General features: G+C 54.3%; 1 protein-coding gene across 1 annotated transcript; it reads right to left on the reverse strand.

The window, feature by feature from the left end:
• Positions 1-401: 401 nt before the first annotated feature.
• TBX3 (T-box transcription factor 3) lies at positions 402-11,614 on the reverse strand. Its single transcript, XM_047088552.1, is given in 9 exon segments — positions 402-863; positions 2,568-3,227; positions 3,229-3,245; positions 4,713-4,870; positions 5,921-5,997; positions 7,880-8,026; positions 8,326-8,385; positions 9,323-9,590; positions 11,226-11,614. Coding segments are annotated over 9 exon segments (2,238 nt in total).
• Between the last annotated feature and the right edge of the window lie 2,940 nt (positions 11,615-14,554).

Below are 14,554 nucleotides of genomic sequence, written 5' to 3' on the forward strand. Positions count from 1 at the left end.
GGTGAAGGAAAAAATATATATATATATAAATCTGCACTGGGGGAGAAGCCTTTCAACACCTCCCCTCCTGGTGGGCCTGGCTACCTCTTTTTCTCCCCACAGCAACCAGACCAGCCTTGTGGCGGGAGGTGCTGTGGCTATAAATGGTTTAACTCCTACCCCAACAGCTCAAGGCAACAGACATTTCTGGGCCCCAGAATCTGAGTCAGATCCTGGATATATAAACCACGCCAAGAAGACGGGGCCTGTTTCTAGCACATTCTCGAGGAGTCCGGCACCCCTTCCCAGACAGGACTGCACAAAGGGCCAACCCCACGGCGCGCCCGTGGTTTATTTTACATCCGACAAAGTGCACTGCAGACTGGAGACTGGAATGAAGAGATTTTTTTCTAGGGAGGGCTTTACGGGGACCCGCTGCGGGACCTGTCCGGCTTGGCCTCCAAGCCGCTGACCAACCGCTGAATGCTCTGCAGTTCGCTGGTGGCTGCCTCCTTCTCCGGGCAGAGTTTGGGCGACAAGGACACAGAGCTGGAGGAGAGCGTGGAGGAGCGGCTGTTGAGTTCCGAGCCTGAGTCCACGGCCACCGAGGCCGGGCTGGCGGCCAGCGCGGCGGCTTTGGCGTCCAGGGGCCCCGCGGCCGCGGCCATGGACGGCAGGGCGGTGGTCAGCAGGCCGCTGCTGTCCGGGACCGGCATGGGGATGGAGTAGGGGCTGTAGCGCAGCCGCGGGCGCATGGTGTTCAGGTTGAGGAAGGGGTGTCGGTGCACGGAGCTGGAGGCCGCGGCCGAAGACGCGGCCGCCGCCGCGGCCATGTACGTGTAGGGGTAAGGGAACAGGCTTCCGAAAGGCGACATGGCCAGGCCCTGCGGGGAGAAAGAGAAACGCAGGCGGTGAATCGGCCCCGCAGGGCCTGCGCAGCGGGGAGGAGCCAACCTCGACCGTCCACCCGCCCCCTCCCCCCAACCTTGGGGCCTTGGGCAAGTCATTAATCTCTGGGGCTGGGGCACTCAGCTTTCCTTCTCTAGATCCACTTTACTCCCTGTGCCCCAGCTTTCTTACGGAGGAAAAACAACAACAACAACAACAACAACAACAACAACAACAACAAAAAACCCAGGGATATACGAGATAGTTCGTACCCTTACTGGGACTTTGGATATTGAATGGGCTAAGGCCCGCAACGCGCTACATGGGGCACCTGACCAACAGAACTGTTAGAAATTCTCCCGCTGGGGTCAGTCGGTGCACCTGATAAATGGGGCTGCAGGCTAGCCCAGCCACAAAGGTAGCAAAGGGTATAAATTATGGGACATACATTTGCTAAAGGCAATTGGGGGTGGGGGGAGCGAAAGGTGTTTGCTCTAAACGGGGACAAAGAAATCATCTGGCCTGATACACTGGTATTACAGGTAGAGAAACCGAGGTAGGCCCCACGGGTACAGGAAGCCACTCAGCTTCAAGTTCCAGAAGCTGAATTTAAAATTCAGGCCCCCTGGCCTGGGCCAGTTCTCTCTGTCCTTTGCCTTGGGGTAGGTACCCTGACTACCTACCTGTTTGCCCAGGCAGCCCCTCCAGGACAGGGTCTCCAGAAGGAGAGGGGAGCAAGGGGAAGGGCCAGAAGCCAGCCCTGTTCTCAGTTCCCTCCTCCCCTTCCCCCCCCCCCACCAGAGGGGAGCAAACCCTGCCTCTTGGCTCAGAGAAGGGAGACGAATGTACTCAGACAAAACAAAGGCAAGGGCGTGCAGAAAAACCCCACAGAACCTTTCTCGCTGGGTTCAGAGCATTTCCAGCGGGCCCGACTTCTCCCCAGCTGCCCTGAACCCAGCACAGCTGTCTGACCCGTATAAGAGGCCGCCAGGCCTGCCACAGCCAGCCGAAGAAGTCTGCCCCTATCCTCTGACATTTCCCACACAGGCACAAACCATTAACCCTTTGGGGGACAGGCTGGCCGGCTTGGGGTGAGGGACAGGGGACAAGCTTCCCACTGGAAGGAAAGGCAGAAGGCTCAACTCCCACCCAAAAACAGTCCCTGCCCCTCCCCAGGCCGTGGTCTCCCCCTTGTGTGATTCCTGGCGGGGCCGAGGCATTAGAGCTCTGAAGCTGACATCATAGACCCTGAAGAAGGTCCTGAAGTCAGCGCCTCTGCTCCACCACTTACAGGCTGTGTGACTTTGGATAAGTGACTCAACATCTCTGGGCCTCTGCCACCTCGTCTATAAAGGGGAGGTGACAACAGTGCCGCCGAAAGCAGAACAGACCGAGCACAACCAAAGTGCCAGATAGAGCCATTAGCATGATTACTGCTTAGCTACTCTACTAGAAACAGCCCTTAACTTAGAAAAAAATTTGAAGTTTTTTTTGGGGGGGGAGGGAGGGAGTGTCAGGTTATGCTGAGTCAGTGAGATAAACCTCGACCTAGCAATTATTATCATTATTATTATTAATTATTATTATTAGGGCTCCTAAGCCAGGGGGACTGGTGGGGGTCTGGCATCGCACGCAGGGCGGGGTAAGCAGAGCCACCCCGAGGGAGGGTCTGGAGAGCCCGGTGGATGACCCCTAATTACCTGCGAGGCCAGGACGTGCTGCTGGAGGTGGAAGGGCAGGGTGGCCGCCGACGCCCCCGACAGTCCCTGCGCCGCGGCCGCGGAGGCCATGGCGGTGGAATCCAGGCCCGAGACGCCGGTGGAGGCCCCGGACACGGTGGCCAGCAGGGGCCCCATGCCGGCCGCCATGCTGGAGAAGGCGCCCCCCATGGCGAACTGGCCGGGGTGCAGGAAGAGCGGGTGCCCGTTGAAGAACTGCTGACCCGCCAGCCCGGGGGCGAAGCCGAGGCCGGGCAGGGGGCCCTGGCCCAGGTGCGCGGCGGCCGCGTCCGTCTGCACCGTGAGCGGCGCGAAGGCCTCCTTGCCCGGCAGCGCGCGCGCCTCCTCGGCCTTGGACGTGGCCGCGCCCTCGCGGCCCGGGCTCCGGCGCTCCTCGGCGCCCAGGCCGCGGGTGCTGGACGAGATGGTGGCCGGGCTGTGGCGCGAGTCGGGCGACGCCTTATCCAGCCGCCCGCTGTCCCGGGGCCGGCCGCCGGGCTCGGCGGCGAAGAGGTGCGCCTTGACCGCGGGGCTGCCCTTGTCGCGGCACGGCTCCTCCGACGTGGTGGTGGTGATCTTGGCCGCGTCGCAGGCCTCCGGGCCGTGCTCGTCTTTGCTGTCGGCCTCAGCGTCGCTCTCCCCCCTCGCTGGGACACAGATCTACCATAGGAGGGGCACAAAAGCCAAGCGGAAGGGCGTGAGCTCCAATCTGGGCCAGCGGGGAACTCCGGTTGCCTGGTCTGAATCCCAGCTCGGGCCATGTACTAGGTGTGTGGTCCCCGGCCGGCCCCTTAACCTCTCCCGGCCTCAGTTTTCTCATCCGCAAAGTGGGAGTGATGACACCTCACAACTTTCCTGGGAGGATTCACTAAGCTAACCCTCAATTCACAATATTTACATAGAACTGAACCCCTTCCCCACAGAACTCCCCCTCCCCCGAACCGCTAGTGGACTTTTACTATTTTTTGCCATCATCCAGTTGAGCTCCTACCCTGTCAAAGCCTTTACTCGCCTTTCCCCAGTTCACTGCCTTCACTTTTTAGAAACAGAATTAAACGTATCCTAAAACTCACTTCAGGAACACCTCCTAGTTACTATCCAGAGTCTTTGTGCAGTGAGTGTCCAAGATTGGCACCTTCCAGAAATTTGTGAATTCTTCCAGAAGGATCCGTTTGAACCCTGCCCTGGTGGCAGTGGCAGAAATCCACACCCTCCCTCCACACACACATTCAACTGGAACCTTCTGTTGCCCCTGTCCCTGCAGACTGATGGGGGCAGCTCGCTCACCCACCCTGGGACAATCACAGATTCTTTCACCACACCCTCTGTGGGTCTCCCCCCAGGGAAAAAAAAAAAAAAGGAAAAGAAAAAGGGATCCTATTTTATGTTTAAAGTTTAAATGGACTGAAGTCATAATGGACTTTCATTTTAATTCACTTAAAAACAGGTTTCTTCCCGCTGAGAGAGTGTGTGTGTCTTTCCAAATAAATAGTTCTTGTTCTTTAAACAGGAACTAACTGGGGGTTTGAAGCATCTTGTCCGCTCTCTCTCTCCCCTACTCTCCCTACTTGGATCCCCAGGGCCTCCTCTGCTTCCCCAGTGCTGTTTTCCCATTGTTGGCTCTAAGGCTGGACGTTTTCTCAGCCACTGTCCCTGTTCCAGGTGGCAGAGAATCCCCTCCCTGCCCCACCCTCCCCCCCCAACCCCCCCCCCCCGCCTCAGGCCAAATACATTTTAATCTAGAGCTCAAAGATAGTAAAAAGTCAGCAGTTGCTAGCTTGTTGCTAGCTTGGAGAGAGTTGAGGGAGAGAGACACGAGACAGAGACGTGCTCCGCGCAAGTTTTCAAAGATGGCCCCACCGAGAAGGAACAGCCACCCCGGCCTCAGCCAAACCAAGGTTTGCAGGAAGGGGGTTCGGAGTTCTCCTTTATACACCTGAGGGACGGGGACACACCTGGCCACCCTCTTTGAACTGTGGCTCCTGCTTAGGGACTTGAAGAAGCATCTGAAGTTTTTGAAGGGCAGGGTCCCTGGTGGATACCCCCACCCCTCCCCAAATCTCCCAGCCGCGCCCCACCCCCACCCCCAAACCTGGAGTGGAGAAACTGGAGGCGATCAGGTCCTACCTTTGAGGTTCGATGTCCCTACGGTGGAGACAGCTGGAGACGAGGACTGAGCAAAGCAGTTAAAGGCTGCCTGTTCGCTTGAGGACTCATCTGAGGTCCCATTCTCCTTCTTCTGTCTGTCATCGAACACCCTCATAGACTGCAGGGTGAGCTGTTTTCTGTACCAGAAGCCCACACCCAGCGTCACAGAGCGGAACAGACATTTCCCCTCTTTGTCCGCCTCACCCTCTCCAAAGAGGCGCACCGGGCACACCTCACCCTGCCCACCACCCACGGTTTCTCTGAAACCTGCTTGCCCCGAGGCAGCCAGAGACCGGAGCGGCATCGTTCTGGAGCCTGTAAGGAGGCCTGAGTGTGGCACGGAGGGGAGGGGGCTGTTGGAGGAAGAAGGCTTCAGCTCCACTCAAGATCAGCAGTTCATTAGGGCAAGAGCACGGGCCACAGACAGCTGAACGGCCGGCCTTACAGAAGGAGGGTGAACTGGGTGCCCCAGCTGGTGAACACACACAGCCTCCAAACTCCCCACTGGTTGCTAAGACCGCGGTTGCCCACTTGCTTATTTCATGGTGCACTTTAATTGTGTTACCGACATCCCCATCGTAACCGGAGGGGGAAAATAAAAATCTATGTGGATGTTGGAAATTATTTTTTAACGCTCACCCCGCCCCCCCCCCCACACACCCTGCAAGGGGAGAGGTTAAAAATCTGGGCTGATCTTCTGGATTTTGGAAATTCTTTGAAAGCGGGTGGGGGAGGGGAGAGCCGCTTCCATATACTATCCAGCTGTCTGCTTAATGCAAAATGATATGTATACCCATGAAGGAGAGCATCCTAGATTTCTCAAGGGGCCTCAGTTCTGTCGGACCGTATTTGCAAGACAAGATTGCAAAAATTCCAAAGCATTTTGTGAATGGTTTAGTCCTTTCCTGGGACCTGGCTGGGATGAAGTTCATTAGGAATGAATAGGCGACTGTATATGATCTGTTATCCCTGACACTTTTCTTCCAGAGACCGCTATGGTGTGGCCTAGTTCATGTCCTTGCGAGCAGGTAGCAGAGAGGCGGTCAATTCTTTTCCACCCCCCCCCCCACACACACACCTTCTTAACATAAGTGCCTGCATCCCGCTTCTAACAGTTGAGGCTTGGGTCCAAGGGAAATAATTCTCCAAATTACCTGAGAAAATACTGGTTAAGGGTCTCCACTCACCTTTTTTCTCTCCTGCCATTTCCAGTGTCCCGGAAACCTTTTGCAAAAGGGTTGTTGTCTATTTTTAACTGAGTTATCTAGAGGAGGAGACACAAGCAAGAAAGAGACATTGGCTTCATTTTCTAGAATGTTTCGGGGGGAGTTCCCGCCCCCCCAACTCAGTCTACTAGAAACTGGACCGCCAAAAGAAGTCATTTGTATATGCCAGGTTAAAGAGAAAGGGAGAGGAATAACGGTTGTAAGGGTGGAGGGGACCCGGAGAAAAATCAAGAATCTACACCATGGCTTACACCTCCCATAGGAAGCCACAGCAGGGATTCCAGACTGAAATTATACCGTCTGGGAAATGCCTCTCTCTGTTCTGCAGGCAGCCTTGAGAGCTTGGGTTTAGAAATGGAAAGACTGTCAAAGTTGTCAAAAGAGACAACCTGTAGATCTTAAAATTATGCTTTCATTTTGTTTTTTTTCATACAGTGCAATTAATCATAAAATATGTTATGGCGTAAATCCTGCCCCCAAACACACACACACACACACACACACACACACACACACACACACAGAGCATACACTCCAAACTTTTCTGTGAATCTAATAAAATGATTTATGGGGTTTCGCTGCTCTTGTGCCAGAGTGGGTTTGATTTTTTATTTATTTATTTATTTATTTATTATTATTATTTTTTTGCTGGGTTGGGGTCGGTGCGGGGGAGGAGGGTTGAGGAATTACAATATTGACAATTACAGATGTCAAAGGACTGAATGACCACTGGAAACATTTGTTTTCATTTATATGCTCTGCCACCCCCCCCCTTAGGTTGGAGAAGGCCTGTGGCCTCTTTGTCCCATCAAAAATGCTATGTTTTGTTATTACTTTAACAACTCAGATTCACAGGATTCTGGGTCTAGAGGGAGCGTGCATTTGCACGCTGGGGCAAAATGCCATAGTATGTAATCTTTCAAATCCCTTCCCTTAGAGGAAAAAAAAAGAGAGAGAGATCTAGAAAGTCAGAGGACCCACCCAGGGGGACAACGTATTCAAATGCAAAAGGAAACAGGGCTCAGAAGAGCAGGGGTCCTCTGCTGCCCCCACCCCCAGAACAGCCTGCTGACAGTCAAGCTGGGAGCTGGGGAATCAGCAAGCTTCACTTTCCCCGGGTCTCTCGGTGCACATGCCCATGACCTTCAGGCCAGCATAACTTGACATACCAGGTGCTGCCTGCTGGTCCATTTGGGGGTACTTCTAATCTGGGCTTCAGGCCCAAGGGAGAAAAAAAAAAAAACCTTCAAATGAAGGGATGACTTTGGTCATCTCATCTCAAAAGCCTCAGACAACTCGATTAGCATGACCCTGTGATCAGAGGAGGTTTTTCCAACCACACACACACACACACACACACACACACACACACATACACACACACACACACCATAAAAAACACAGCAGCATAAAAGGTAATAAAAACCAGACCAGCTACTCAGGGTTTCTGGCTAGGGGAGAAAATCTGTTCTCCAATGGGATTCTCCTCCCAGGATATCCCAAATGGCTTTTGCCTTAACTTTTTAGCTGGTGCCTTTAGAACCTGGAACCTGGTTTTTGATGCTTCTTCCAGAAGGAGAGGAAGCTGAGCCTCAAAACAAACAAGAAAAAGCCAGGAGTGGGAAGCCGGTGGCAACACGGTTATAGGAGCTGCTCACTAGCAAAGTTAGTTTGGCATGTTTTCACTCCGCGTTGGAGTCCTAGCTGGTCAAGTTTTTGTTTTGTTTTGTGCGTTCCCTGCCTCTTGGACGCGCTCAGAGCCCCTTCCCCCTCAAAAGCTCCCCTGAAGGTCAAATCACAGAAGAAAACCGAGCCTCTCCCATCCCAATTCTTTTGTAAATCCCTCAGTGTCTTCCCCAGGCAGCTTAAAGGTGAGGGGAAAAATATCACCGTGGAAAAGAAAAAGCGCCTTTTGGTTACCTTGTCATTCTGGTATGCTGTCACGGCGATGAACTCAGTTTCGGGGAACAAGTATGTCCGAAATGTACTATAAGGAAGTTTCAAGATGTCATTGGCCCTCACAATGTGGAACCGTGGCTGGTATTTGTGCATGGAGTTCAATATGGTCTGCGGGGGGCGGGGGGGGGGGGGCGCAGGGGAGAGGGGAGACACAGCAAAAAAAAAAAAAAAAAAAAAAGGTTTAGTGAGACAAACGGGACCTTAGGACCCCTGCCAGGCTGACATCTACCCCACCGAAGGGTACCAAGCTTATCTGGAGCCCACCTCCTCTCCTCGGAGCACCTCTTTGGGCACACTCCGCTCCACACATGTTATCTTCTGGAGAATCCAAACTGCTCCTGGGTTTCCAAAGGGTCCCCCCCACCCTCACCATCTAAGGTCCGTTCGTACCTTGAACCCTAGCCTACCTGAGTACCAAAACTATAATTCCCCTGCCACGTTGCGTGATCACTTGGGAAGGCCAAAGTCTTAAAAGATAGAGAAAAACATGCATTTTAATTTACAAAATGATTCAGTCCTTTAAGCGCCCACTAATTGACGAGCCCAATCCACTTAAAGCCCTGAAAGGTTGAACTCTAGAGAGGAATATTTATGCCTTAATCAAATCAAAGGCTTCAAATGCAATTCCTGCCCGCTGAAGATATTTCCGCGTCATTCACATCTTCCTGGGCCTAATCTTTCTGCTTATTCCTCGCTTATCACTCGGTTTATTTTATTGAAATGTTGGGGAGGGGGAGGGGCAGGGGGCAAAAGGTGTTTTGCTTGACTTTTACAAGCAATTCCAGTCTCCTCAAAGTTTCTAAGGACTCTCCCACTGACTCCATGCTTACACTTCCAACATGCACATCATTTTTATCCTGGAGAGCTCCGTCTCATTTCTAGCAAACCTGACTTTCACCTAAGCCCGAGTTTCTTTTCTTCGTAGGAGAAAAAAAAAAAAAAATCTTTCCAAAAATGTACTCACACCCTTTTAACCAACGTAGCCAGGGCTCTGAACCTTAACCCCCCGCCCAAGAAATAATAAGGCTCGTTTCCAAACAGAAGTAGGATAGCTCAAAACAAATTCCTGGCAGACACATAACTTTAAAATTGATTTTGTAGCTTAACAATTGGTTTTTAACTTCACTGTCAGGCGTTTACCAAGACCTGGAATTGCCACAGAACGCGAGTGGTGAGTGTTCTCGCCCTCGTTTCTTTTAGAGCGCCAGGCCTTCCATTATCCAAAGAGAAACACCCCGGAATCCTCTCTCTGGCTCTGTTTCCGATCGAACAACTTTTGCTACACTTAGCAACAGAGGGCAAGGGAGAAGTCTGAGCAGAAACCTGTGATTTTACAAGGCCAGGGGAAGCGCTGCCTTTGCTAAGGTGAAGAAAGAGAAAATTTTACTGAGCGGTGAAACTTACAAATCCGTGTTTGTCCGAAATGTTGTTGGTGAGTTTCAGTTTGTGGAAAGTGACAACTTTGGACATCCACTGTTCCCCGGTAGCCGGGCTGTCTGGGTGAATGTACATTCTCTTTGGCATTTCAGGGTCAGCCTTACCAGCCACCATCCACCGAGAATTATGGAATTTATATCGACAGTCATCAGCAGCTATAATGTCCATCAATAGAATATATTTGGCTTTTTTATCCAGCCCAGAACATCTTACTTTAAATGGAGGAAACATTCGCCTACAACAGCAAGGGAAGAGAAAAAGAAATGGCTCAGACTCTTGGGTTTGAGTCCCTGTTTACCCTGAAATATTTCAATCAGATTCAAAACTTTCTGCTGTGATTGACTGAGGAGTTTCTGTTTCAGAGGAAGGCCACTGAGGGCAATATTATATCCTTCCACGACAGAAGTGTTAAGTACCCTCAATTTCTCTACGGTGAAATGTCTCAAGGTTCAAAACAAGTGAATTATGGCACTCCCTTTCTCTACAGCGTCTAATAATCTCTCCACAATTTTTTCCTCTTGTAGGACTTCACAGATGGCCCTCTTTACAGAGAAATTCTGGCCTTTCCCCCCTGTCCCCGGAGTGTCTACTTCTAAACAGCCAGGGGTAGGATTTTACTTAAAGTGGGGTCAGTCAAGGCTAGAATTGGCCACTGCTGAGAAAAAGTTAAATTTATCAAGGAAATAAACGTCCAGCTTCCCTGCTACGGAGCAGCGAACCCGCCTCTGGGGGAAATGAAACCGGCCTTCAGTGAGTTCTCAAAACGAATTCTGTAGTTTGGGGTGGACTTCTGGGCCTGATAACCAATCTGCCTGGCATGCTGCTAACCACATTTCTCCCCTGGCTCGGGCCCGTCCCGAAAGGCAAGGCTGTACCACCAACAGCCTTTTATTTCCCAGAAGCGGTGGCAACCCACGGTCCTGACTCGAAAGGAAGCACTTCGCTGTGAAACCGAGGTAACGTCTTCTGGGTTTAGAGAATTTTTATGCCCAGCTTTGGCCTCATTTTGCTAGGAAAGATACCGAAAGCTCGAGACATCCCTCAAGAGAGGGAGTTTATTTTTATTATTCCAACACTATGCCTTGATGGACTTCAATGCCATAAAAAAAAAAATCATTGATTTTAAGGGACAGGCAGGTTTCGGTCAGGCAAGGACCTTTTCGTTATATAAAATATGGTTGGTAATATAGAAAAAAGCAGCATGTGTCTCTCCAGGGGCCTTGGATCTGCAAACATCATCTTAATTATCCAAAATTGCCTAAACTCTCCCTCGGATTACGGACACGTGAAGCAGTGTAGACAAACAAACCCAAATGCCCTTCCATTTCTCTGTGACCCTGCCGGAGGCCAGCGCAGGCCCCCCTGCAGACCCAGAGGCTAGGCTGGAGAGCAGAAAGGGCAAAGGGAGAGCCAGCTTCGGGGTCTCCCACTACCACACAAAAGAAAAGGGCAGTGAAGTTTTTCTCGCTGGGAACAAAATGAAACAAACAAAACCCAGAACATCAACAAAGACATAAGGATGTTCCAGAAAGGTTTGAACAGCGAACTTCCTGCCATGGGGTGGTTTTCTTTCTTCCTGCAGGAGATGTCTGAGTGCCTTGGAAAAATCCTATCTAGCCTGTAGGGAATCCAGGGTGCGGACCGAGGTGGGAAAAACTAGGGCTGCAAAGGGCCAGGTAAGCTGAAATTTCCGACCCGTGGGGCAGGGGCCGGGGAATGTCTGTACCTGGTTCCAGGGGAACTAAGTTTTGCCTAAGCCCGAGTAACTGGCAAACCGGGTATTCTGGGAACAGAGAGAGATAAAGGCAAAGTGGGGGGAGAAGAAAACACCTCCATTAGCTTGGGGGAGGGGGCCCTGCTACGTGCTTACCTTCCCGACTTGGTAATGACCATCTCGGTGCCCCGCTTGTGGAACTGATCCCAAAGTTCTTTGGCCTCGAGGTGCACCTTGGGGTCATCCTCCACCTCTTCTTCGGGCTCCATGGTCTTCAGAGGCCTCAGATGCGCCTGGGGCCCCAGGGACGAGAAAGGGATGCCGGTCTCGGCCGCCCCCACCAATTGATCCATGATCGGCTTGGCCAGGGCGCCCGGCAGCGAGAGCGCCGCCGCGCCGTTGGGAGGCAGCGTCAGCGCGGGGAAGAAGGGCGGCTGGTGACCCAGCACCGCGCTCATGGCGAAGTCCGGCGCCCGGTGAGGTAGGAACGGATGGTAGGCCATGCTTGTCCCAGGAATGACCGGATCTCTCATGGAGAGGCTCATCCACTCCAGGCGGGGCGCTGGGCTCCAGCCGGGGACAAGTCCGCAGCTGCTGTTTGGTTTTGTTTTGGTTTTTAACAGCAGCACATAGTTTGAGAAAGAAAAAAAAAAAAAGAAAGAAAGAAAGAAAAAAAAGGGGGGGAGTCACAACTAAAGCACCCTAAGGAAGGGGGGGGACGTGTCTTTTGGGGAAGGGGGAATGCCTCTTTTAAAGAGGGCAAGGCGAGAAATCAGGAGACATAGTCGCTTGGGTGACTGTCCTTGTGCCTTGCGTTTTTTAAAAAGCCGCTCCTGGAAGTCGGTTTCACAGGCGAGAGCAGCGAGCAGGGTCTCACTGGCGCCCGAGCCCCGCCGCTTAGCCGAATCGACACTTCAGCCCCCGGTCCCAGGAATCGCTCCCCGGCCCCCGGTTCTTTGTTGCGATTGCGGACGACTCAGCTCCGAGAGACTTTTTACCTTCTCTTCTCCTTCTTCCCCGCCCCCCTGTCTCTCTTCCTCTCCCTCTCTCTCGCTGGAGGCGTCTGCTGTAGCGCTAGACCCGGCTCCGCCAGCGAGCGAGAGAGCGGAAAAGTCTCTCGCCTTAAAAAAAAAAAAAAAAGAAAAGAAAATCTCTGATTCAAGCTCTCTTCTACCAGCGCTATCAAAACTTGAACTGCAAACTGGCTTCCGTCCGCCCTCCTCCTCCTCCTTCCTCTGCTCCGAGCCTCCGGAGGGTGTCCTGGGTTGCAATCCGAGTCCCGCGGCGCTCCTCTCCCGCGCCTGTCTTCCTTGTCCTAAAACGTGAGCGAAATCGCTTCCTAAATCTGCGTCCAGACGCGCAGGGCAGGGAGGATTGAGTGGGGGGAATGAACAGGGGAGAGGGGGAGAGAGAGAGGGAGAGAGAGGGAGAGACAGGAGAGAGGGAGAGAGGGACGGAGCGGGAGAGGGAGCGCGAGGAAAGGGAGGGAGCGAGAGCGAGCGAGCGAGAGCTCCGCGCCACCCTCCTCCGCCTCTAGAATTCCCCGGGCGTCTGCACGGCGGCTCTAGAAGGTCGGGCTGTGCTGTGGGCTGCGGGGAGCCGGAGGCCTCTTGATTGGCTCTTTGACGCTTTCGGACCAATTGTGTTGCTGCATAGGCGTGGTTTTCACAGGTCGAGTGCTGGGGGATAGAGCCGAGTTATAAAAAGAAGGTGTCGGAAACTGTAACGTCGCAGCGCCGCATCGGTACTACTGCCTGTCCTGTGAATATGTCAACATGATCAGAGGGAGGGCGGGGAGCCACTGGGGAGCGCGCACAGAGTCGCCTCTAGGTGGCTTATCGAGAGATCGCTGCAGCCCCTGAGCTCGCTCGCTCGCGCTGGCTCAGCCCACGTCTGAAATGCCTCAGTCATCCAGCCCCGGATCGAGGGAGGAGGCAGGGCCCGGGGAGGAAGGGGGAGGAGGAGGGAGCGAGCGAGCCGGGCCAGGAAGGCGGAGAGCGCGCCGGGCGCCGGGCAGGGGCGCTCGCCTCTCGCGCGCTCGGCTCGCCTCTCCTCGCCGGCCGCCGCGGCCGTTTCCCTCTGCGGCTCACCCTCTCGCCGCGGCCCCGGGAGGGCCAGGCGGACGGCCGAGCCCCCGGCGAGCTGCCGTTCGGCCGCCGGCCGCAACAAAAGGCGGCAGCGGCGGAGAGGCGAGCGCCGAGCCTCCGGGCTTGCGCGCTCCCCGGCCCCACGTGGAGCCCAGCTCCGCCCGGCCGCCGCTGAAGGGCTCCCGAGCTCGGGTGGCTCTCGGCGCCGGGCTCCCGGCTCCTGGGCTCGCGGGCTCCCGGGCACACGCGTGCGGGGGCTCCCTCTCCCCCGGGCCCGCCCCGAAGCCGTGGGCGGGGACCCGAGCGCCCCGCCACTCCCGCGCGCGGACACGCGCGGGCACCCCGGGACCGAGCCACCCGCGCGAAAACACGTACACGCAAACACGTACACAGCCTGCGCCTCCGGCCCTGGTTGCGCTCACCCCGGGAGGCGGACTCGGGGATTTTTTTGAAATGCATTTGCCAGCCCTTTTAGATCTCGTCTTCTATCCGAATCCGGGCTCCCCGAGTTCCACCTGAATGTGTGCGTGAGTGTAGAGGAGAGAATGGAGATCGGGACGGAAGGAGCGCGGCGAGGGACTAGGTTCTGGGCCTGCCCCGGCCCAACCTCTGCCCTCACCTCGGCGGCCCTGGGAGAGCTGGTAGGGGGAGGCGCGCCCTCCTTGTATCTTCTCCGGGCATTGCACCTATCTCTCTCGTGCCTCAGTCCTTTCTCCACCCGGGGACTTATCTCACCAGAAGTCGGGGGTGAATTTGTAAAACAAACCGTGATACGCCCCCACCCCAGAGGCGAGGTGACTGGTTCCAGTTCAGGTAGGGTGTGTGGGGGGAGGGGGGGGCTCAGCGGGGGTGAAGGGGAGGGAGGCGTCTTCCGAATCAGACCTGTCGCCGAATTGGTATGTTACCACAGGTTCCCTGTCTGGATCAGAGGCTTCCCCAAACCCACGTTTCTCGCTTCTGGGGTGGGGGGCAGGGAGTTGGGCCGTCCCTGCCTGGATGGATGGAAATCTTGGGTGGAATGTTCTTTTACCCTTTCTGGGTGGAGAGCTTCCTTGAGTGTAAAGGAACGGAGAAAGGTTTGATTTCAAGGCCTAGGGGGCTAAGAAACCCAAGGCTTGGGATGTGTGTGTCTGTGTGTAGGCAGCCAGCGCGGTCCTCTCTTAGTCCGCCCTGTATATCCCCACGCCCCCAGCTCCCAGACTCCGAAATGGGAGCAAGTGGAGGGTGAAATGCACTTCTATTGTGGGCCAACGGCCTCGAGATAGGGGCGGAACTTTAGAGGCGACAAGCTTTTCCAGCCTCGCATTTTTGACGCACATGGTTAAGAGCGCTTGGCGCCAGCGCTGAGAATTCCCTGAAGTCACCAGAGAGAATGGAGTGGTTTTTCGAACTCCGTCT

This window comes from Lynx rufus, unplaced genomic scaffold (assembly GCF_022079265.1).
Source record: "Lynx rufus isolate CCGP_SWC_20201006 ecotype Redwood Valley unplaced genomic scaffold, mLynRuf1.p SCAF_24, whole genome shotgun sequence".
Classification (NCBI taxonomy): Eukaryota; Metazoa; Chordata; class Mammalia; order Carnivora; family Felidae; genus Lynx; species Lynx rufus.